Below are 24,159 nucleotides of genomic sequence, written 5' to 3'. Positions count from 1 at the left end.
GATCTTAAAGAAGGGGGCGGCACCCGAAGAATTGTATGTTAGTGCGAATAAAAAGAAAAAGAGTATCACGGACAGAACTCGACTGCCTCAACGAATGCGGCTCCAGTCGCCTGTAATGACGAGTATCTGACGTCTGGTGACTATAGATGTTGCCCCGAACGGTGATCTCCTGGTGCTGCGGGGATCAGAAGAAGAAGCAGCTGCAGCAGTAAAGGATCGTCATGGCCCCTCCCCCTTCATCTCTCTACTCATCCATTCACAAAACACCTTTCTTTCCCAGAATACGGGGCACTCTGTGCCAAGTGCAAAAACAATAAGTGTCTCCGGTGAGTGCAGAGCCCAGACTCCGCACCTTGCGGGACTCACATTGAGCTCTGCACTCACTTTCCTTATTCCGGGTCACAATCTGGTGCGATGTCCTTTCCTCTCTTTCGGTCAGGCGACCGCGTGGGCCGCGCTTATTCTAATCAGACGACGTTATCGACGTCATACCCTTTTATACTGCACCTCGCCACACAAATTGGCAACATTCGGTCACAGAAGGGGGCGGCACCAACAATTTGCCCTCTTAGAGGCTCAGTAAGCTCTGACAGGACTCCGTATTACTGGCAGCGCACACAGCGAGTGGAAGTGACGCTTCCCACACGGGGCGTCTCCTCACTCCGGCCTATGGCGTCACTTTCACAACCGCAAATCATGTCGTTTTTCTATTTTGTGAATGGACAACAGAAGAGGGAGGGGGTGGATAAATAACAGGATCTCCCCATGTCCATTCACAGAAGCCTTCACTGCTGCCAGCCGCTGCCTTTCATCCCTGCTGTACAGGAAGATCACCGCAGTGTAATACCCCAGGATTTGTACAGTATACAGCAGCCAGGCTGACAGGATACTCATCATTGGAGGCGTATTGATTGGCTGGTGCTGTATCCAAAAAATACAATGCTGGCATTCAGCTTTAAGCCAGGGTGGGGCAAAGGGCAGGATGGAGATAAAAATTTAACCTAGCGGGCCCCCGCTACTAACCAGATCGGGCCCCCACTACTAACCAGAGCGGGCCCCCACTACTAACCAGATCGGGCCCCCACTACTAACCAGAGCGGGCCCCCACTACTAACCAGAGCGGGCCCCCACTACTAACCAGATCGGGCCCCCACTACTAACCAGAGCGGGCTCCCACTACTAACCGGAGCGGGCCCCTGCCACTACTAACCGGAGCGGGCCCCCGCCACTACTAACCGGAGCGGGCCCCCGCCACTACTAACCGGAGCGGGCCCCCGCCACTACTAACCGGAGCGGGCCCCCGCCACTACTAACCGGAGCGGGCCCCCGCCACTACTAACCAGAGCGGGCCCCCGCCTCTACTATCCGGAGTGGGCCCCCGCCTCTACTAACAAGAGCAGCCCCCCCTACTACTAACAAGAGCAGCCCCCCCTACTACTAACAAGAGCAGCCCCCCCCTACTACTAACAAGAGCAGGCCCCCCTACTACTAACAAGAGCAGGCCCCCCTACTACTAACAAGAGCAGGCCCCCCCTACTACTAACAAGAGCAGGCCCCCCTACTACTAACAAGAGCAGGCCCCCCTACTACTAACAAGAGCAGGCCCCCCTACTACTAACAAGAGCAGGCCCCCCTACTACTAACAAGAGCAGGCCCCCCTACTACTAACAAGAGCAGGCCCCCCCCTACTACTAACAAGAGCAGGCCCCCCCCAACTCTACTAACAAGAGCAGGCCCCCCCCCACCTCTACTAACAAGAGCAGGCCCCCCCCCACCTCTACTAACAAGAGCAGCCCCCCCCACCTCTACTAACAAGAGCAGGCCCCCCCCACCTCTACTAACAAGAGCAGGCCCCCCCCACCTCTACTAACAAGAGCAGGCCCCCCCCACCTCTACTAACAAGAGCAGGCCCCCCCTACTACTAACAAGAGCAGGCCCCCCCTACTACTAACAAGAGCAGGCCCCCCCCTACTACTAACAAGAGCAGGCCCCCCCTACTACTAACAAGAGCAGGCCCCCCCTACTACTAACAAGAGCAGCGCCCCCCCCCCCACTACTAACAAGAGCAGGCCCCCCCCCCTACTACTAACAAGAGCAGGCCCCCCCTACTACTAACCAGAGCAGCGCCCCCCCCCCACTACTAACCAGAGCAGGCCCCCCCTACTACTAACCAGAGCAGGCCCCCCTACTACTAACCAGAGCAGCGCCCCCCCCCCCACTACTAACCAGAGCAGCCCCCCCCTACTACTAACAAGAGCAGCCCCCCCCCCTACTACTAACAAGAGCAGGCCCCCCCTACTACTAACCAGAGCAGCGCCCCCCCCCCACTACTAACCAGAGCAGGCCCCCCCTACTACTAACCAGAGCAGGCCCCCCTACTACTAACCAGAGCAGCACCCCCCCCCCACTACTAACCAGAGCAGCCCCCCCCTACTACTAACAAGAGCAGCCCCCCCCCCCCTACTACTAACAAGAGCAGCCCCCCCCCCCCCTACTACTAACAAGAGCAGGCCCCCCTACTACTAACAAGAACAGGCCCCCCCCCCCCCCTACTACTTACCAGAACAGGCTGCCACTACTAACATTTGGTTTTGTCTTCCTGTTGATGGTATTGGAGAGGTTTAGTCTTTGGCTTCTTGGAAGAGGACCTGTCACTTCTGAACTCCATTATTTACTCGGCTGTTTGGAGAAAACTGATATTTTTCAGAGTTCTCCTCGTGGCCCCTTTCACACCAGCGGACCGATCGGGGGACCACCCATTGTTCTCTATGGAGCGGGGAATGTCCCCCGACACCCGCCACCATCTGATCCAGTCTGGTAAAAACAGACAGATGGGGATAGGTTTGCCTTCCCTCCGGTGGATCGCATGGAGATGGACAGGCAGCCCCGTCTCCATCTGAACGCCCCATAGAGAAGAGCCGGTCCATGTCTGCTCTTCATAGCTCAGCGGACACAGACCTCTCATTTGTTTATCTGTATCCGCAGAGAGATTCCCCCGCCCTGCAGGCGGATCCACGTCAGAGCCCTGTCTGAAAGGGGCCCTTCTATAGATAGTTGGCTTGGCTCCTGGCCACAAACGGGGGGCCTGCAGTATCGGCTTTAGGACATAAATCCTATATTAGTTCCCCATATCAATGCCACAAACCTTAGAAGGGATATGGGGGGGGGGGGGCTCAGCTATGACTTGTGTACTCCACCTTCTAGTGCAGACAGGCCATGGGCAGTGCAGTTCTCTGCCTGCACATCAGAGCGGAGTGACGTGAATGCAGAATGGCCGTCTTCAATGAGAGACGCAGAACGTGGGCTCCAGGGAGGAGCAATGCTTTCTAGCCAATCCCAGCCCAGAGAACACTGTCATCATTGCCAGCAATTACAGCCGCTGGCAGTCATCTCATACCAAGAATCCAACAGGCTGGTTGCACCCAAGTGGATTGACGAATCGCCTTGTGTGTTTTCAGCCGGCCCATAAAATGGTTCAAATCTCTGCCAGTCCCCGCTGAGCCTGCCAAGATTCAAACCATCTATGGCCGGCTTTAGGGCCTGGATTGTGACCCGGTGCCAGCCTCCTGTAGCCAGAGCTGGTTAGAGCTCTGCTTCTACCTGGCTCTGCTTTCATATTTCCTTTATATGCAAAGAGGAAAATCCTAAAGCAGAACATTTCATCAGGATGCTATTGGTTGGCCAAGAGAACATGGACTTTAGTGGCACCACAAACTCATATCTGTAAACATTTTATTATCCATACAAAAAGATAAAAAAAAAAATTCACATTCAGTTTACATCACATTCAAAAAAAAGATGGCTGGTGCAACTATCAGCCCTGGTAGATTATAGCCCCTGTCCCCCCCACCCAATGAGGGTATAGGAGTCTTGGAAGGAGGAATACCCTAACCAATTAGTAGATGGGGGGTGGGGGGGGGGGTAACCACTTTCTGGGATGGTAAGGTCCTGCTTGACATGTTTTGCACCAAATGCACTTCTTCAGGAGCTTTATAATTAAAGGAGAAGTACGGGGAAAGCTCATTTGGCTTTACTTCTCCTGTGGATCAGTTCGTTCTGCGCTCCTGTGACCCATTCTCAGCAGACAGGGCTGAAGCCCGCTGTCAGTTGTCCTCACAAAACCCGTCCAGGCTGGGGAAGGATCGTGACCATATGGTTGGGATCCACCTACATGCCTGGACTGGCGCTCAGCCTCTCAGCAAGCCACTGAGAACATGAGTCGTTTACTCCCCCCCCCCCAAAGCCCAGCGCTCCAGTGAGGGAGGGGGGGGGCAGAGCAGAGAGCTCCTGACTGACACTCACCTGCTCTCTGAGAACTGAGCGATCAACGGTGTTTATATCTAGTGCAGCACAACGGACCACAAATATGTGATAAAATTATTTGTCCAAGTCCTATAATATTAATTCTTTTCAGAACTAGAACAACATTATATCAAATTATAGTCCATAAACAGATGTGCTCCTCCACCAACAGTGCTCTTCGATCAATTCCTCTGTCTCCAAATATTGCAGCACCAGGTGAAAAAAAAAACACACCTGCCCAGCTCATATATGAATATACGGGCTTGTCATCACAGCTCCTGCGATTCCCTCTAGGATGGTCACCTCTCCTCTCTCCTGGAACTTGCCTCTCTTTTTGCTTGTATCTCATAAGCGAATCACATGTGATAAAAGGCGATTGCATAGTGCTCACCGTCTCAACAGTTTCTTAAAATCTCCCTCAAAAAAAATAAAAAAATAAAATGCACTTCTAAGCAACCAATATAAAAAGGGGCTTACAACATTCCAATCAGCTGGCTCACCACTCCACATCGGCCCGGGGCGGCAGCGTGTTTGATCGCTCGGTTCTCAGTGTTGGAGGGGCCGGGGGGGGGGGGGGTATATGCTGCATCTACCTAGGTAAGTACCATTCAGAAAACAATTCCCATACTTCACTTTAAAAAAAGTTTTCTTTTAATACAATGTATAATAGTGAAAAAAGAGGGCTAGGCAGAAGGTCACTCGGGGTCCCAAAACTGTGCATTTTGGGGCAGGTATGATGTTCTAATAGTGTCTCGGGGCGGTAGGGGTGTGTGGCAGGATCAAGCCACAAATGAATAGTGTCCTTATATCCAAGGAATCTGGACACTCGGTGTATGCAATTGTATCAAGGGGGTAAAGCACGTTTGCGCATAGTCACCACACACACTATAAAACGGGATCAGTAGGGGGGTATCATCAATTCCCAGTTGGGTATAGCTAAAACCTTGCCACCAGTTGGGAAGTCTTGAGGCTTGCAGCCAGGGTAAGCCATCCAGGTTTCTTTCTGCCCCCCCCCCCCCTTTTTTTTTCCCAATTATACCTGGTTACATAGGTTGAAAAAAAAAAAAAAGCCCATCTGGTTCATCCAATAAAAAGCGGATAGATTGTATTAAACTCTATTTTAAACTATAAAGCTCCCGAAGAAGCGCTTTTGTGGCGAAACATGTCGAGCAGAACTGCAAGCTGGACCTTATCATCCCTGAAAGTGATTACCCCCATGTAGTAATTGGTTAGGGTATTGTTCCTTCCAAGGCCCCTATACTCTCACGGGGGAGGGGGGGGGGGGTATTTTCTACCAGGGCTGATAGTTGCACCAGCAATCTTTTTTTTTTTTTTTTTGTATGTGATGTAAACTGAATGTGAGTTTTTTAATCTTTTTGTATGGATAATAAAATGTTTACATTTGAACAGATATGAGTTTGTGTTGCCATTAAAGTCCATTTCCTCTTTGCCAACCAATAGGAGGAGGGCACGGTTTATCAGTTTGTGTCCACAGGACCACCCTGTGATGACACGTGAATCGATTCATTCAATCGGGATGAATGAGCAATTTTCAGAAGTGACAGGTTCCCTGCTAGCTCCTAGACTGGACTGACTTGTTCCTGAACTCCACTTGTCCACCTCTGGGTGATGCCAGTACCTTCCCGTGTCCCTGAGGGCCCCGAGTATGTGGAGCAGAACCCCCCCAGTGCAGTATCTTGTCTGTTTAGTCTCATCCACTCTCCAAGCCCCCCACCCACCCCACCCAACCACCCCCTTTATCTTGCTTTGATTGGCCCAGACCCAACCATTGTGTTGTTCTGGCAGGATCCACATGAAGGTGCATAGTGTGGTGTCCAAGCCCCACAAGTGCCCGCACTGCTCCAAAACCTTCGCCAACAGCTCCTACCTGGCCCAGCACTTGCGCATCCACTCGGGGGCCAAGCCGTACAACTGCCGCTACTGTCAGAAGGCCTTCCGCCAGCTCTCTCACCTCCAGCAACACACACGGTAAGGGGGGGCCGGAGGAGAGAGCTGGGGGAGCCCCGACACCAGCATGTGCCCTTCCCTCTCCCCTCCCCCCCCCCTCCCTCCCCCCTACCAACCGCATGCACACTTGTCTGAATGGAAACGGGGTCAGGGGAGGGATGACACCCTTGTCTGCTCATTTCACCCCCTCCCCCCTCCCTTCCCCTCCCCTCCCCCATTAACATCCCCTCCCCGCCCTGTGCTGCTTACCCATGCCTGACTTTTTCATATGATTGTGTGCCTGTCATTAAAGTCATCTGTTCTGTCTCCACACACAGGATTCATACCGGGGACAGACCTTACAAATGTGTCCATCCTGGATGTGAGAAGGCGTTCACCCAGCTGTCCAATCTGCAGGTAATGACGACTCTTCCTGTCCCGTGTCACCAGGACCGCCGCGGTGTCACAGCATCATATCTCTTACATGTGACACCTGTATTTAAGGTGTTAGGGTGTAACATGTTGCTGTGCCACGAGCACCCACACGAGAGCGTGCGTGGACTCTCCCCCCGCAGCCACTTCTATATTTAAAATACAGGGCTCCGCCTGCACAGTGGCGTCATTCATTCACAGCAATCTGTGCATGAATAAACTACAAGTCCCATCTGCCACTGCAACAAACGGACTTGTCAGTTCTCAATGGACTACGAGAGTACTGATCAGCGCTCTCATAGTTCACTGACACTTCCTGCAACCCTGCAACTAACAGTGCAGAGATAAAGGTAAAGCATTCTAGGAAGTGTCTGCAGGAGCTTGACATTGCACCCACAATCCACTGATCGCAATACTTTGCCGTCTCCTGGAGACACAACAGGAAGTGAGAGGGATTAACGCTTAAAGTGTTTGTAAAGGCTCAAGGTTCTGTGTTCAGCAGCTCCCCCCCTAATACTTACCCGAGCCCCGTCTCGATCCAGAGATGTGCATTAGAGCAGCGACTCTCTGGGATCTCTCCCTCCTCAGTGGCTGAGACCGCTGCGGGAGCAGTTTTCTCCCTCTACTGTCAATCTCAGCCAATGAGGAGAGAGCAGAACTGGGGCCAGGCCACGTGCTTTTTTTCTGAATGGACAGAAGGCAGCGGCTCACGAGTAAGCACGCAGGGGCCCCCATAGCAAGCTGCTTGCTGTGGGGGCAGGAGGGAGGGGCCAGGAGTGCTGGCGGGGGACCCCAGAAGAGGAGGATCGGGGCTGCTCTGTACAAAACTATTACACAGAGAAGGTAAGTCGTTTGGTATGTCAACCATTTAATATCACATTAAGAGAGTGAAATCTCCTCTTAGTTATCACCAGAACAATTGTCCCCATTGGAAAGGTTCCCCTCGCCGTCTCCTCCGGTGACAATAGAATGTAAATAAAGGCGGTGACATCATTTACCAAAAATGAACATGACCGGATTTGGTGAGACATGTCGGGGGAATCTCATGTCTTGGCCACCAGGGAATTTTTTTTTAATGTTTCCTAATGTTTATTACTGTACCTTGTGTGTGTTTTCAGTCCCACAGAAGGCAGCACAACAAAGATAAACCGTTCAAGTGCCACAACTGTCACCGGGCGTACACCGACGCCACTTCGCTGGAGGTTCACCTGTCAACGCACACCGTCAAACATGCAAAAGTCTATACCTGTTCCATCTGCAGCCGAGCATACACTTCGGTAGGTGTCTGAGGATTTGCTTTTCATAAATAACTTTCATTGTATGCTAGATTGCCCTGCCCCCGTGCTCTTCCATTGCCCTGCCCCCGCGCTCTTCCATTGCCCTGCCCCCGTGCTCTTCCATTGCTCTGCCCCCGTGCTCTTCCATTGCCCTGCCCCCGCGCTCTTCCATTGCCCTGCCCCCATACTCTTCCACTGCCCTGCCCCCGTGCTCTTCCATTGCCCTGCCCCCGTGCTCTTCCATTGCCCTGCCCCCGCGCTCTTCCATTGCCCTGCCCCCGTGCTCTTCCATTGCTCTGCCCCCGTGCTCTTCCATTGCCCTGCCCCCGCGCTCTTCCATTGCCCTGCCCCCATACTCTTCCACTGCCCTGCCCCCGTGCTCTTCCACTGCCCTGCCCCCGTGCTCTTCCACTGCCCTGCCCCCGTGCTCTTCCACTGCCCCGTCCCCCGCGCTCTTCCGCTGCCCCGTCCCCCGCGCTCTTCCGCTGCCCTGTCCCCCGCGCTCTTCCGCTGCCCCGTCCCCCGCGCTCTTCCGCTGCCCCGTCCCCCGCGCTCTTCCGCTGCCCCGTCCCCCGCGCTCTTCCGCTGCCCCGTCCCCCGCGCTCTTCCGCTGCCCCGTCCCCCGCGCTCTTCCGCTGCCCCGTCCCCCGCGCTCTTCCGCTGCCCTGTCCCCCGCGCTCTTCCGCTGCCCCGTCCCCCGCGCTCTTCCGCTGCCCCGTCCCCCGCGCTCTTCCGCTGCCCCGTCCCCCGCGCTCTTCCGCTGCCCTGTCCCCCACGCTCTTCCGCTGCCCTGTCCCCCGCGCCCTTCCGCTGCCCCGCGCCCTTCCGCTACCCGTCCCCCGCGCCCTTCCGCTGCCCGTCCCCCGCGCCCTTCCGCTGCCCGTCCCCCGCGCCCTTCCGCTGCCCGTCCCCCGCGCCCTTCCGCTGCCCGTCCCCCGCGCCCTTCCGCTGCCCGTCCCCCCGCGCCCTTCCGCTGCCCGGTCCTGTAGTGTTCCTCTTCCGCTGCCCGGTCCTGTAGTGTTCCTCTTCCGCTGCCCCGTCCTGTAGTGTTCCTCTTCCGCTGCCCCGTCCTGTAGTGTTCCTCTTCCGCTGCCCCGTCCTGTAGTGTTCCTCTTCCGCTGCCCCGTCCTGTAGTGTTCCTCTTCTGCTGCCCCGTCCTGTAGTGTTCCTCTTCCGCTGCCCCGTCCTGTAGTGTTCCTCTTCCGCTGCCCCGTCCTGTAGTGTTCCTCTTCCGCTGCCCCGTCCTGTAGTGTTCCTCTTCCGCTGCCCCGTCCTGTAGTGTTCCTCTTCCGCTGCCCCGTCCTGTAGTGTTCCTCTTCCGCTGCCCCGTCCTGTAGTGTTCCTCTTCTTCCATTGTGCCATGTCCTTCCTTTGTTATTGCTGTGATTCCCTACTTTGCTACTTTATGCGGTCTTTTTGATCTCTCTCTGTTTTTGGCTGATACCAATTGAAAAAATTAAATCTTACAGGCATTAAAGGAATTCTTTAGAAGTCATTAAGTTGTCGTTCAGTTTATCCAGTGAAAGGACATGTAATGTTAGGTTATGCCGAGCGAACAGATCCCAGCATAGGCACTCCATTAGTACCTCGTGGTGGACATCGCTACGGGGGCCAACGTCTAATGCATGTCAGCAGAGCAGGCTGGATGTGGGGTGAGGATTGCAGTCCCTTTATGCTCTATGTGGGAGCACGCATGTATAGGAGGACAGCTCTGCTAGGGCAGAGGGAAGACAGCAGTTCTACTCTTGGCCAGGGAAATGGGAAGGAAAGCAGCAAACGGGAACCTCTGGAGGATGCCCAGCCAAGGTGGGGAAGGGTGGGGGGGGGGCACACTGCAGCCAACAGTATATGCCAGGAGCTGCAGCTGCTCTGGTTGTATGGCATCCCCATCATCTCTCCAGACATGCCCGCTCCGCATGCTAAACTTCGTTGGGCCGCGGTTTGGACGCCCCCGTTCGTTCTGTGATTTCTAAATGTATTTATTTCATGTGTCGCCAGGTGGGCATTTCCTTTTCTGCTGCTAAACTTGTTTCTTTTTTTCCCCCATTTGTGCCTTGCAGGAGACCTATCTGATGAAACACATGAGGAAACACAATGCCCCCGAAACCCAGCAACCTACGCAGGTTCTGACCACACAAGCTCATTTCACCCCCGTGTCCCAGGCCCCTTCATCCGATGGACCCCAGTGCTCCTTCGACATGAACCCCTTCAAGACTGACCACCACAAAGACTTGTGTCTAACCGTCTCCACCAGTACCATCCAAGTGGAACATCTCGCCAGCTCCTAGTTACGCACAAGGGGGGGGGGGGAGGGGAAGGGAGGGGGATGGGGGGGGGTACAGGATATCCAGGCAAGAGGGGAGAGAGGTCCCAGACCAAGACAATGTTGGGGGAAGTATCGATGGGTCTGGGCCACGCCTCTCCCAGAGGGTTGGGGGAAAATAGAAAGACTACAAGTCCCATTATGGGAAGGAACTTTGGCCTTGCCATAACGCAGACGGCAGAGAAAAAATCCACAAACCTAGCGCAGCCTCGGTATAATGGAGGCCTTTCGAGCTGTTTTGGGGAATCGTTTTGAACCCAAATGCAAACCCATGCTGCTTGCTGATAGTATGCATTAACAGTACGCGGAGAGGCTGCAACGCAGTGTTACGACCCGACGCGCTGCAACGCAGTGTTACGACCCGACCCGACGCGCTGCACTCCCTAAAATCACACGCAGAGCCTGCAGTGCCAACGGGGGATGGTGCATTGCCAGTGTTACGGAGCAACTGCAGTTTGTACGCAGCCAGGAAGATCTGCCCGTGTGAGATGGACTAGTGGGGGGGGGGGGGGGGGGGAATGGGGATTAACGATAATTAAGATTTTTGGACTCATTATTTTATATCCTTATATGTAAGGGGGGGAGGGGTGGGTGGGATGGAGTTCTGTATTATATATTATTTTATCCTTATCTGATTCCTGCTCTTCCTCACCTGACAAACCTTCACCTGGAACTACACCGCATAGGAATAAGGAGGAGCGTCGAAGACTGACAATGGCTGTTCTGGAGGGGGGAGGGGGAGGGGGAGGCGAGGAGAAAGGGGGGAGGGGCCCAATGAGATGATACTCTACATTAAAGGTTATATTAGCTAGTTCTGCTAATCTGCCAGGGGATGTTTAAGCCTGTGTCCTGGATATAATATGTATAAATATATACAGAACAAAGTGTGTATATCTATCCACTGTAGCTTATTCTCCGCTCTTGGTTATTTTTATTTTATTTTTTAATTTTTTTGTACGCAATTATACGGTGAAGGGGGGCGCGTCCGGCGCGATCGTCCCCGCGATTCCAGAACTACCGCCCTCTCTTCTTCTCAGACTTAAACCTGAACTCCAGGCAGATGTGATCATCGCACATGAATGCAGCGATTGTATGAATTAACGGATGTTTAATGTATTTTTAAATGTTACAAAGTACCTGGATTATTACAGGTGTTTATATAGCGCTGACCACTTATGCAGTGCTTTTACTTATGTTGTATAGAAGTCCCCCCCCCCCCCCCCCCCAAGGAGCTTACACTCTAAGGCCCCCTACCTCACATCCATACATAAACTAGGGGCAATTGATGTCCTATTCGCCCTCCTGTATAACAACACTGAGACTGGGAGAGGGATGGCCACCCCCTGCTGCGTGTACAGAGGGAGAGAGCAGAGGGTTCATCTCATCAGTGGGCTGCTGCTTATTCTAAATTACCTGGGGGAGTGGTCTAGAAGTGCTGTAAATACTTTAGAGGCCCCCAGACCTGGCTACACAGCCTGGCAGAAGGTGGCAAAATCACTGGCTGAACAAGATTGTGAACCCTTTGGAAAGTAAAACTCTATTTTGGCAGTTTGCTTGGAGTTCAGTTTTAACAATCTTCTGTTTTCTCTCTCGCCTGATTCCTTCAATCTTTACTGTTCTGCTGCCCTTTCTTCTCAGTAGATTTGGTCCACCTTCCTGTCCTTCAAACCCTGAGCCAGCTTCTGCTCACTTCTGGCTGACTAGTCTGCCTGCTGTCCTGTCCAAAATGACCTCGCCTGCTGTCCTGTCCAAAATGACCTCGCTTGCTGTCCTGTCCAAAATGACCTCGCCTGCTGTCCTGTCCAAAATGACCTCGCTTGCTGTCCTGTCCAAAATGACCTCGCCTGCTGTCCTGTCCAAAATGACCTCGCCTGCTGTCCTGTCCAACATGACCTCGCCTGCTGTCCTGTCCAACATGACCTCGCCTGCTGTCCTGTCCAAAATGACCTCGCCTGCTGTCCTGTCCAACATGACCTCGCCTGCTGTCCTGTCCAACATGACCTCGCCTGCTGTCCTGTCCAAAATGACCTCGCCTGCTGTCCTGTCCAACATGACCTCGCCTGCTGTCCTGTCCAAAATGACCTCGTCTGCTGTCCTGTCCAACATGACCTCGCCTGCTGTCCTGTCCAAAATGACCTCGTCTGCTGTCCTGTCCAACATGACCTCGCCTGCTGTCCTGTCCAAAATGACCTCACCTGCTGTCCTGTCCAAAATGACCTCACCTGCTGTCCTGTCCAAAATGACCTCGTCTGCTGTCCTGTCCAACATGACCTCGCCTGCTGTCCTGTCCAAAATGACCTCACCTGCTGTGCTGTCCAAAATGACCTCGCCTGCTGTCCTGTCCAAAATGACCTCACCTGCTGTCCTGTCCAACATGACCTCGCCTGCTGTCCTGTCCAAAATGACCTCGCCTGCTGTCCTGTCCTGTCCAAAATGACCTCGCCTGCTGTCCTGTCCAAAATGACCTCGCCTGCTGTCCTGTCCAAAATGACCTCACCTGCTGTCCTGTCCAAAATGACCTCACCTGCTGTCCTGTCCAAAATGACCTCACCTGCTGTCCTGTCCAAAATGACCTCACCTGCTGTCCTGTCCAAAATGACCTCACCTGCTGTCCTGTCCAAAATGACCTCACCTGCTGTCCTGTCCAAAATGACCTCGCCTGCTGTCCTGTCCAAAATGACCTCGCCTGCTGTCCTGTCCAAAATGACCTCACCTGGTGTCCTGTCCAAAATGACCTCACCTGGTGTCTTGACTTTAGGAGAGATTTTTTTTTTTTACTTTGACATTTAAATTTTTACTTTTAAATGCTAATCATCCCTTCATATTTCTCCCTTCCAACCTGGATTTTCCACCCTAACCTGGCTTTGCCCCTTCTCCTCTTTCCCACCTGGCTTCTCCCCTCCAGTTCCTCTTCTCTTCACTCTAACTAGGCATCTCCCCTCTCTCCCCCCTCTAACCTGCCACCCCCCCCCCCCCCAACTGGCTCCTTTCCTCCCTCCCCCTCTAACCTGGTATCCCCCCCCCCAACCTGGCATCTCCCCTCCCCCTACTAACCTGGCATCTCTCCTACCTTCCCCTCTAACATGCCTCCTCTTTTTCTAGGCCCGTAACCCGGCTCCTTCCCTTCTCTCCTCTCCCCTGTGACTCGGCTCCTTCCCTTCTCTCCTCTCCCCTGTGACCCGGCTCCTTCCCTTCTCTCCTCTCCCCTGTGACTCGGCTCCTTCCCTTCTCTCCTCTCACCAGTGACCCGGCTCCTTCCCTTCTCTCCTCTCCCCTGTGACTCGGCTCCTTCCCTTCTCTCCTCTCCCCTGTGACCCGGCTCCTTCCCTTCTCTCCTCTCCCCTGTGACCCGGCTCCTTCCCTTCTCTCCTCTCCCCTGTGACCCGGCTCCTTCCCTTCTCTCCTCTCCCCTGTGACCCGGCTCCTTCCCTTCTCTCCTCTCCCCTGTGACCCGGCTCCTTCCCTTCTCTCCTCTCCCCTGTGACCCGGCTCCTTCCCTTCTCTCCTCTCCCCTGTGACCCGGCTCCTTCCCTTATCTTATTTTCTTCTCTTCTTCCATTTCCTCTGACCTTTCTCTCCTTTTCTTCTCCCCTGTAGCCCGGCTCCTCCTCACTCTGGCCTGACTTCCTCCTACCTCTATTTCTCAGTGTAACCCGGCTTCTCTCCTTTAACACGTCTTCTCCCCTTTTTATTCCTTTTCCTCCTAACCTGGCTTTTCCCCGACTGCTTTTCCTCCCTGTCCTTGTTTGTCCTCGCCTTTTTCTGCCCTCTGACCTTGCTCTCACTATAACCTGGTTCCTGCTCTGCACCGGAGTAGACTGTCATACATTCTTTGCTGTCAGTGTGTGTCTTGCACCATTTTCACCTTTCCCTTCTCGTCCTTCACCTTGTCAATGTTCTGGACCGTAAGTGTCTTCATTTCAGGCTGAAAGAGAAAATTCACTTTTTAAAACACACAATTCCTCATGTACATGAAGCTGTGCTGTGGCCGTGTTCTGGCTGCATCCAACTATTCTGGTGTGCTTTCATGTTCCCTTTTTTTTTTTTAGTATATTGTATAGAAATAAACCTCCATATACATTGTGTTTTACATTCTGTGTAGCTGACGTGATCTAGTTTTCCATATGAGGTTTTAGTTGGGGCACTTTGGTGTTTTGGAGCTATGCGTGAACTTTAGGTGATGGGAGATGAGCACTGTGGTGGTGGTGAGAGAAGAGCATGATGGGATGTGAGCGCTGATGGTGGTGGTGGGGAAAGAAAAGCATAAAGGGAGGTGAGCACTGTGGTGGTGGTGGGGAAAGAAAAGCATAAAGGGAGGTGAGCACTGTGGTGAGAGAAGAGCATGATGGGATGTGAGCACTGATGGTGGTGGTGAGAAAAGAGCACAATGGGAGGGTGAACACTGTGGTGGTGGTGGGGAAAGAAAAGCATAAAGGGAGGTGAGCACTGTGGTGAGAGAAGAGCATGATGGGATGTGAGCACTGTGGTGGTGGTGGTGGTGAGAGAAAAGCATGATGGGAGGATGAACACCGTGGTGGTGGGGAGAGAAGAGCATAAAGGGAGGTGAGCACTGTGGGGAGAGAAGAGCATGATGGGAGGTGAGTACTGTGGTGAGAGAAGAGCACTATGAGAGGTGAGAGAAGAGCATGATGGGAGGTGAGCACTGTGGTGGGGAGAGAAAATCATGATGGGAGGTGAGCACTGTGGTGGTGGTGAGAGAAGAGCATGATGGAAGGTGAGCACTGTGGCGATGGTGAGAGAGGAGCATGATGGGAGGTGAGCACTGTGGCGATGGTGAGAGAGGAGCATGATGGGAGGTGAGCACTGTGGCGATGGTGAGAGAGGAGCATGATGGGAGGTGAGCACTGTGGCGATGGTGAGAGAGGAGCATGATGAGAGTTGAGCACTGTGAGAGAAGAGCATGATGGGAGGTGAGCACTGTGGTGGGGAGAGAAGAGCATGAAGGAAGGTAAGCACTGTGGCGATGGTGAGAGAAGAGCATGATGGGAGGTGAGCACTGTGGTGATGGTGAGAGAGGAGCATGATGGGAGATGAGCACTGTGGCGATGGTGAGAGAGGAGCATGATGGGAGGTGAGCACTGTGGTGGTGAGAGAGGAGCATGATGGAAGGTGAGCACTGTGGCGATGGTGAGAGAGGAGCACTGTGGTGGTGAGTAGGGTTGCACTGATACCGATACCAAGCTTTTGCACAAGTATTGGTGCTTGTTGAAATGCTCCGATGCTTGATCCGATATCTGTTGTAAGGGACCAGGCATCCTCAGTGTAGCAGGAGGGGCCGGGCAGCCTCATAGGTGATCGGTTTGGCAACAGGGGCAATTACAAGCACCGATCCCCCTGTATAGCCTTTCCGTAAAGCAGCTGACAGCCACTTCTCCTCTCCCTCCTGTCAGCTGCTTTACTGAAAGGCTATACAGGGCGATCAGTGCTTGTAATTGCCCCTGTTGCCACACCGATTACCCCCGACTATCCTTGGGTCTTCCTCTGGCTTCAGGTGTCCTCCTCCTTCCTTTTCTGAATGCAGTGTCAGTAATCACTGACTCTGTTCATAACTGAGCATCGTAAATTGTTTGCTTCAGTTTATGACTGGAGAGGAGCCTCCGTCTCCTCTCCATTCATCTTCAGTGCAGCTGAGGCTGCAGAGAAAGGGATTGGGGAATCTGTGTCCTCTCTGTCCCGTGTCCTCTCTGTCCCCCCTGTGTCCTCTCTGTCCCCCCTGTGTGTCCCCCCTGTGTCCTCTGTCCCCTGATATGTAACCAAACCCCCCCAAAAACAGGACTGATAAATAAGCATTCTTAAAAAAAAATGTAATTTCTGACAGTCCACACCTCATCAGTGCTGCATATTAGTGGCACTGTACATGTCATTTAAAAAAAAGGATCGGAGAGTACTGGGGGGGGGTTTGTAATTGGTAATTGTACTCTGTCTTAAAAAAGTGGTATCAGTGCAACCCTAGTGGTGAGAGGAGAGCATGGACGTGTTGGATGAGGTTGCAGAGCCCAAAAGGTAAAAGGGTCATGTGACCGGCTCAACCCCGACCAACTTGTAAACACCGCCTGCAAAGCGCCCTGAAAGAGTTGTGGAGCTTTCACACTGGAACGGTGCGCTGGCAGGACGCTAAACATAAAAAAGGTCCTATCAGCATCTTTGGAGCGGTGCATCCATTGAAATCAATGGGGCGGCGCAGTTATACCGCCGGCATAGTGCTGCTTTTACTGTAGCAGCGCTTTGCGGTGGTTTTAACTTTTTCGCAGCTGTTTTTTAATTCTTTCTCGGCCGCTAGAGGGAGGGGGTAAAAGTGCCCTGCTAGCAGCTGAATAGCGCTGCAAAATTGACAGTAAAGCGCTACTAAAAATAGCGGCTATTTACCGCCGACGCACCCACCGCCCCAGTGCGAAAGGGGCATTACTGTTCTTTCCTGTTACAACAAATATCTGGTGCTTCTGAGACCGTTGGTAATAGAAATCTTGCTCTAAGATTATCCCTTTGTTAGGAGGATGGCGGCAGAGCGGATCTTTACGTCGCTGTCGGGTGATCCGGCACTTCTGGGTAGGGGGGCTTGGCATTCATTCAGAAAAGGCAAGGTGTTCTATGAATGGCGCCCGTGCTGAACACGCAACCTCTTGTATTCACAATACATCAGACCGGCCGCTCCGCATGGGATCCAGAAGAACATGGAGATCCCTAGTAGAGCCTTCTACAGCGATTTCCGGCTTCCAGGGGGGCATCAGCCAGGTATAGCATATAACATGCTTGCATTACATTGGTCCAAGCTGTAGCCATACCTGGAATTCTTTCAAGTTTGGGAGCTGTCTTCCTTTAAAGTGATAGTGATGGTGGAAAAAAATAAATAAAAATAATTCCCCTACAAGACAGCGTCATAATGTGCTAGTATGCATTGCATACTAGCACATTATGAGAGACTTACTTTAGATCGAAGCCCTCCAGCGCTGTGCTTTCACCACTGAGAGGGTTTCCATTCTCCCCTCCTCAGGTCTTCTTTCTGGGTTTATGTCCTTCCGGCTAATGTGCTATGAGTGGCCGGGGGCGCAATGACGTCACTCCTGCGCGTGTTTATTGCACATGCGCTCATAGAGTGCCGGACATTCAGAGCGCATGTGCCGGTGATGTCATCAGCTGCATGCACTCTGAAGATCTCCTAAACTGTGCAAGTTCAGGCGATAGTCACAGTACCTACAGCTAAGCCTTACTAGAGGCCTGCCTGTAGGTACAAGGGGAAGAACAGGTTTTTTTTTTTTTTTTTTGTTTGTTTGTTTTTTTTTTTTTGTTTTTTTTTTTTTTGTGGTTTTTTTTCTTTTTTTTTTTTTTCTGTGTTTTTTTTTTTTTCTGTGTTTTGTTTTTGTTTTGTTTTTTTACCACGTTAAAGCATCCATTAACAGTTTAAAAAAAAGTCTTGTAACCAAACTGTCAAACCATCCAATGGCCGGTGTCATGATGGATCACATGTGCAGCATGTTGGCAGTTGTAGGTTAAACAGAGGCCAGTGTCCTCTACACCGAGGAGGGGGGGGGGGCAGGGATTGCATTCAGTATTATGGTTGCCCTCAATGGGCTGGTTGTATCTGTAAGACGACGTTCAGAGCACACCAATCTCCTTACATCAGATGTCAAACCCCTCCCCCCCTTACCTTGTACTATTGCTCGGAAGAAGAAGGTGGGGGAAGAGCTGGGAAGCAGAATGTTCAGAGTGTGGAGGAGCACCAGAGGAGGGCTGGAGTCAGCTGAATACTGAAACCAGAGAAGGCAAAGGGGGTGCTGCAGCTGCACAGAGAGGCCCGGGATCTGTAGGAGGAGTTCTGTCCTCTCTGATGCCAACTGCTGAGATGGGAGAGGCGGAGTCGAGCCTCTCCGCAGCTGCATGGAAGAGCACAGGATCTGTAGGAGGAGTTCTGTCCTCTCTGATGCCAACTGCTGAGATGGGAGAGGAGTCGAGCCTCTCCGCAGCTGCATGGAATAGCACAGGATCTGTAGGAGGAGTTCTGTCCTCTCTGATGCCAACTGCTGAGATGGGGGAGGCGGAGTCGAGCCTCTCCGCAGCTGCATGGAAGAGCACAGGATCTGGTGGAGGAGTTCTGCTGCCCAAGGCTGAGACGAGGTGAGGGGTGGAGGTGCAGCTGCGGGCGAGGTGCAAGGACCACATGAAATGGCCTGACGGGGCTTTGTGTCTGACCCGTGCGCTGCAGTACCAAATGAGATTTCCCTGCAGTCTCCGGTCTACACTCTGTATAATGTACATTTCCCTTCTATTTCTGTATGGGGATGACGGCTCTAATTTTTTTTATTAAAAAATAATTAAAAAATCATCCAGTCCATTTTTCCTAATGATATCCGGCAGTCACATGACCCAGCTCGAGAAGAGGGGGAAGGGAGGAAGAGGAGGGGCAAGGAAAGAGGAAGAGTGGAGGAGGAAGTGGAAGGGAGGAGGGGGATGGAAGAAGGGAGGAGGAGCAAGTGAAGGGGGAAGGGAGGAGGGGGGAAGAAGAAGGAGGAAGTGGAAGGGAGGAGGGGGATGGAAGAAGGGAGGAGGAGCAAGTGAAGGGGGAAGGGAGGAGGGGGGAAGAAGGAGGAGGAAGTGGAAGGGAGGAGGGGGATGGAAGAAGGGAGGAGGAGCAAGTGAAGGGGGAAGGAAAAAGGGAGGAGTGGGGAGGAAGGAGGGAAAGAGGAGGAGGGGGACGGAGGGAGGAGGAGGAAGGGGGATAAGGAGGATAGGGAAGGAGGGAGGGGGAGCAAGTGAAGGGGGAAGGAAAATGGGAGGAGTGGGGAGGGAAAGAGGAGGAGGGGGACGGAGGGAGGAGGAGGAAGGGGGATGAGGAGGATAGGGAAGGAGGGAGGGGGAGCCCGGTATTGAAGGGGTAATAGGAGTAGTCTAGAAATATGCCTACAATATTTATTTGTATTATTTTCCTTCCACTTCACAATTATGTGACACTTTGTATTGGTCTCTCACATAAAATCCCAATAGAAAACATTTACAGTTTTTGGTTGTAACAAAATATGGGGAATTTCAAGGGGTATGAATACTTTTTCAAGGCTCTGTATATATGTGAGCCGCTCAGACTGCTGGGAAGCCCTGTGTGAGTGCCGGCTAGGAAGGAGCTCGCCCACATTCCAGACAATGACAGATAAGAGTGTGAGGGTCAGGTGTATGTAATATGCAATATAATATATAGAGGTCGGGGGTGGGGTGTATGTAATATGCAATATAATATATAGAGGTCGGGGGTCAGGTGTATGTAATATACAATTGTAGCACTGACCCCCGAAGGAGCGGCTGGTTTTGCTGGGCCTACCGATACCTTCTACATCTCGTGCTCATCTGGGGGGTTTCTTGAGGTTGATGGCCCAATAAACTGTAGAGACCGACACTTGAATCCCTTTAGGAATTTTTATTTGCAAAACTGAACAGAACACAGTCTTTCAGTAGGGAATAGAGGGTATGGGTAGGGAAGCTCTCAGTAGGGAATAGAGGGTATGGGTAGGGAAGCTCTCAGTAGGGAATAGAGGGTATGGGTAGGGAAGCTCTCAGTAGGGAATAGAGGGTATGGGTAGGGAAGCTCTCAGTAGGGAATAGAGGGGATGGGTAGTGAAGCTCTCAGTAGGGAATAGAGGGTATGGGTATGGAAGGTCTCAGTAGGGAATAGAGGGTATGGGTAGGGAAGCTCTCAGTAGGGAATAGAGGGTATGGGTATGGAAGGACTCAGTAGGGAATAGAGGGTATGGGTAGTAAAGCTCTCAGTAGGGAATAGAGGGTATAGGTATGGAAGCTCTCGGTAGGGAATAGAGGGTATGGGTAGGGAAGCTCTCAGTAGGGAATAGAGGGTATGGGTAGGGAAGCTCTCAGTAGGGAATAGAGGGTATGGGTATGGAAGGTCTCAGTAGGGAATAGAGGGTATGGGTAGGGAAGCTCTCAGTAGGGAATAGAGGGTATGGGTATGGAAGGACTCAGTAGGGAATAGAGGGTATGGGTAGTAAAGCTCTCAGTAGGGAATAGAGGGTATAGGTATGGAAGCTCTCAGTAGGGAATAGAGGGTATAGGTATGGAAGCTCTCAGTAGGGAATAGTGGGTATGGGTAGGGAAGCTCTCAGTAGGGAATAGAGGGTATGGGTAGGGAAGCTCTCAGTAGGGAATAGAGGGTATAGGTATGGAAGCTCTCAGTTGGGAATAGAGGGTATGGGTAGGGAAGCTCTCAGTAGGGAATAGAGGGTATAGGTATGGAAGGTCTCAGTAGGGAATAGAGGGTATGGGTAGAGAAGCTCTCAGTAGGGAATAGAGGGTATAGGTAATGAAGCTCTCAGTAGGGAATAGAGGGTATGGGTAGTGAAGCTCTCAGTAGGGAATAGAGGGTATGGGTAGGGAAGCTCTCAGTAGAGAATAGAGGGTATGGGTAGTAAAGCTCTCAGTAGGGAATAGAGGGTATGGGTAGGGAAGCTCTCAGTAGGGAATAGAGGGTATAGGTATGGAAGCTCTCAGTAGGGAATAGAGGGGATGGGTAGGGAAGCTCTCAGTAGGGAATAGAGGGTATGGGTATGGAAGCTCTCAGTTGGGAATAGAGGGTATAGGTATGGAAGCTCTTAGTAGGGAATAGAGGGTATGGGTAGGGAAGCTCTCAGTAGGGAATAGAGGGTATAGGTATGGAAGCTCTCAGTAGGGAATAGAGGGTATGGGTAGTGAAGCTCTCAGTAGGGAATAGAGGGTATTGGTAGGGAAGCTCTCAGTAGGGAATAGAGGGTATAGGTATGGAAGCTCTCAGTAGGGAATAGAGGGTATGGGTAGTAAAGCTCTCAGTAGGGAATAGAGGGTATTGGTAGGGAAGATCTCAGTAGGGAATAGAGGGTATGGGTAGGGAAGCTCTCAGTAGGGAATAGAGGGGATGGGTAGTGAAGCTCTCAGTAGGGAATAGAGGGTATGGGTATGGAAGGTCTCAGTAGAGAATAGAGGGTATGGGTAGGGAAGCTCTCAGTAGGGAATAGAGGGTATGGAAGGACTCAGTAGGGAATAGAGGGTATGGGTAGTAAAGCTCTCAGTAGGGAATAGAGGGTATAGGTATGGAAGCTCTCGGTAGGGAATAGAGGGTATGGGTAGGGAAGCTCTCAGTAGGGAATAGAGGGGATGGGTAGTGAAACTCTCAGTAGGGAATAGAGGGTATGGGTATGGAAGGTCTCAGTAGGGAATAGAGGGTATGGGTAGGGAAGCTCTCAGTAGGGAATAGAGGGTATGGGTATGGAAGGACTCAGTAGGGAATAGAGGGTATGGGTAGTAAAGCTCTCAGTAGGGAATAGAGGGTATAGGTATGGAAGCTCTCGGTAGGGAATAGAGGGTATGGGTAGGGAAGCTCTCAGTAGGGAATAGAGGGTATGGGTAGGGAAGCTCTCAGTAGGGAATAGAGGGTATGGGTATGGAAGGTCTCAGTAGGGAATAGAGGGTATGGGTAGGGAAGCTCTCAGTAGGGAATAGAGGGTATGGGTATGGAAGGACTCAGTAGGGAATAGAGGGTATGGGTAGTAAAGCTCTCAGTAGGGAATAGAGGGTATGGGTAGTAAAGCTCTCAGTAGGGAATAGAGGGTATAGGTATGGAAGCTCTCGGTAGGGAATAGAGGGTATGGGTAGGGAAGCTCTCAGTAGGGAATAGAGGGTATGGGTAGGGAAGCTCTCAGTAGGGAATAGAGGGTATAGGTATGGAAGCTCTCAGTTGGGAATAGAGGGTATGGGTAGGGAAGCTCTCAGTAGGGAATAGAGGGTATAGGTATGGAAGGTCTCAGTAGGGAATAGAGGGTATGGGTAGAGAAGCTCTCAGTAGGGAATAGAGGGTATAGGTAATGAAGCTCTGAGTAGGGAATAGAGGGTATGGGTAGTGAAGCTCTCAGTAGGGAATAGAGGGTATGGGTAGGGAAGCTCTCAGTAGAGAATAGAGGGTATGGGTAGTAAAGCTCTCAGTAGGGAATAGAGGGTATAGGTAATGAAGCTCTGAGTAGGGAATAGAGGGTATGGGTAGTGAAGCTCTCAGTAGGGAATAGAGGGTGTGGGTAGGGAAGCTCTCAGTAGGGAATAGAGGGTATGGGTAGGGAAGCTCTCAGTAGAGAATAGAGGGTATGGGTAGGGAAGCTCTCAGTAGGGAATAGAGGGTATGGGTATGGAAGCTCTCAGTTGGCAATAGAGGGTATGGGTAGGGAAGCTCTCAGTAAGGAATAGAGGGTATAGGTATGGAAGCTCTCAGTAGGGAATAGAGGGGATGGGTAGGGAAGCTCTCAGTAGGGAATAGAGGGTATGGGTATGGAAGCTCTCAGTTGGGAATAGAGGGTATAGGTATGGAAGCTCTCAGTAGGGAATAGAAGGTATGGGTAGGGAAGCTCTCAGTAGGGAATAGAGGGTATAGGTATGGAAGCTCTCAGTAGGGAATAGAGGGTATGGGTAGTGAAGCTCTCAGTAGGGAAGAGAGGGTATGGGTAGTAAAGCTCTCAGTAGGGAATAGAGGGTATTGGTAGGGAAGATCTCAGTAGGGAATAGAGGGTATGGGTAGGGAAGCTCTCAGTAGGGAATAGAGGGTATGGGTATGGAAGCTCTCAGTAGGGAATAGAGGGTATGGGTAGGGAAGCTCTCGGTAGGGAATAGAGGGTATGGGTAGGGAAGCTCTCAGTAGGGAATAGAGGGTATGGGTAGGGAAGCTCTCAGTAGGGAATAGAGGGTATGGGTATGGAAGCTCTCAGTAGGGAATAGAGGGTATAGGTATGTAAGCTCTCAGTTGGGAATAGAGGGTATGGGTAGGGAAGCTCTCGGTAGGGAATAGAGGGTATGGGTAGGGAAGCTCTCGGTAGGGAATAGAGGGTGTGGGTAGGGAAGCTCTCAGTAGGGAATAGAGGGTATGGGTAGGGAATAGAGGGGATGGGTAGGGAAGCTCTCGGTAGGGAATAGAGGGGATGGGTAGGGAAGCTCTCGGTAGGGAATAGAGGGGATGGGTATGGAAGCTCTCAGTAGGGAATAGAGGGTATGGGTAGTGAAGCTCTCGGTAGGGAATAGTGGGTATGGGTAGGGAAGCTCTCAGTAGGGAATAGAGGGGATGGGTAGGGAAGCTCTCGGTAGGGAATAGAGGGTATGGGTAGGGAAGCTCTCGGTAGGGAATAGAGGGGATGGGTATGGAAGCTCTCAGTAGGGAATAGAGGGTATGGGTAGGGAAGCTCTCAGTTGGGAATAGAGGGTATGGGTAGGGAAGCTCTCAGTTGGGAATAGAGGGTATGGGTAGGAAAGCTCTCAGTAGGGAATAGAGGATATGGGTAGGGAAGCTCTCAATAGGGAATAGAGGGTATAGGTATGGAAGCTCTCAGTAGGGAATAGAGGATATGGGTAGGGAAGCTCTCAGTAGGGAATAGAGGGTATGGGTAGTGAAGCTCTCAGTAGGGAATAGAGGGTATGAGTAGGGAAGCTCTCAGTAGGGAATAGAGGGGATGGGTAGTGAAGCTCTCAGTAGGGAATAGAGGGTATGGGTATGGAAGGTCTCAGTAGGGAATAGAGGGTATGGGTAGGGAAGCTCTCAGTAGGGAATAGAGGGTATGGGTATGGAAGCTCTCGGTAGGGAATAGAGGATATGGGTAGGGAAGCTCTCAGTAGGGAATAGAGGGTATGGGTAGTGAAGCTCTCAGTAGGGAATAGAGGGTATGAGTAGGGAAGCTCTCAGTAGGGAATAGAGGGGATGGGTAGTGAAGCTCTCAGTAGGGAATAGAGGGTATGGGTATGGAAGGTCTCAGTAGGGAATAGAGGGTATGGGTAGGGAAGCTCTCAGTAGGGAATAGAGGGTATGGGTATGGAAGCTCTCGGTAGGGAATAGAGGGTATGGGTAAGGAAGCT

General features: G+C 52.0%; 2 protein-coding genes across 3 annotated transcripts in view; both read left to right on the top strand.

The window, feature by feature from the left end:
- Window positions 1–24,159, top strand: part of LOC143956943 (NACHT domain- and WD repeat-containing protein 1-like) — a gene marked incomplete in the record, with an annotated part of 331,576 nt that overhangs the window by 144,891 nt on the left and 162,526 nt on the right.
- LOC143956946 (uncharacterized) lies at window positions 10,789–14,371 on the top strand. Of its 2 annotated transcripts, XM_077467119.1 has the most exons (3): window positions 10,789–12,525; window positions 12,607–12,687; window positions 12,720–14,371. In XM_077467119.1, exons 1-3 carry the CDS (start codon window positions 12,008–12,010, stop codon window positions 13,069–13,071), a joined length of 951 nt encoding a protein of 316 aa, XP_077323245.1. In that variant the 5' UTR covers window positions 10,789–12,007; the 3' UTR covers window positions 13,072–14,371. The 2 variants fall into 2 exon arrangements, with proteins under 2 accessions (XP_077323245.1, XP_077323244.1); XM_077467118.1 differs by having other exon boundaries at window positions 10,789–12,687.

Source organism: Lithobates pipiens, unplaced genomic scaffold (assembly GCF_037356315.1).
Source record: "Lithobates pipiens isolate NorthernLeopardFrog02 unplaced genomic scaffold, aLitPip1_a1.2 Scaffold_47, whole genome shotgun sequence".
Lineage (NCBI taxonomy): Eukaryota > Metazoa > Chordata > Amphibia > Anura > Ranidae > Lithobates > Lithobates pipiens.
Note: the sequence above shows the minus strand (reverse complement) of the source record. Positions and strands in the feature narration are given on the sequence as shown.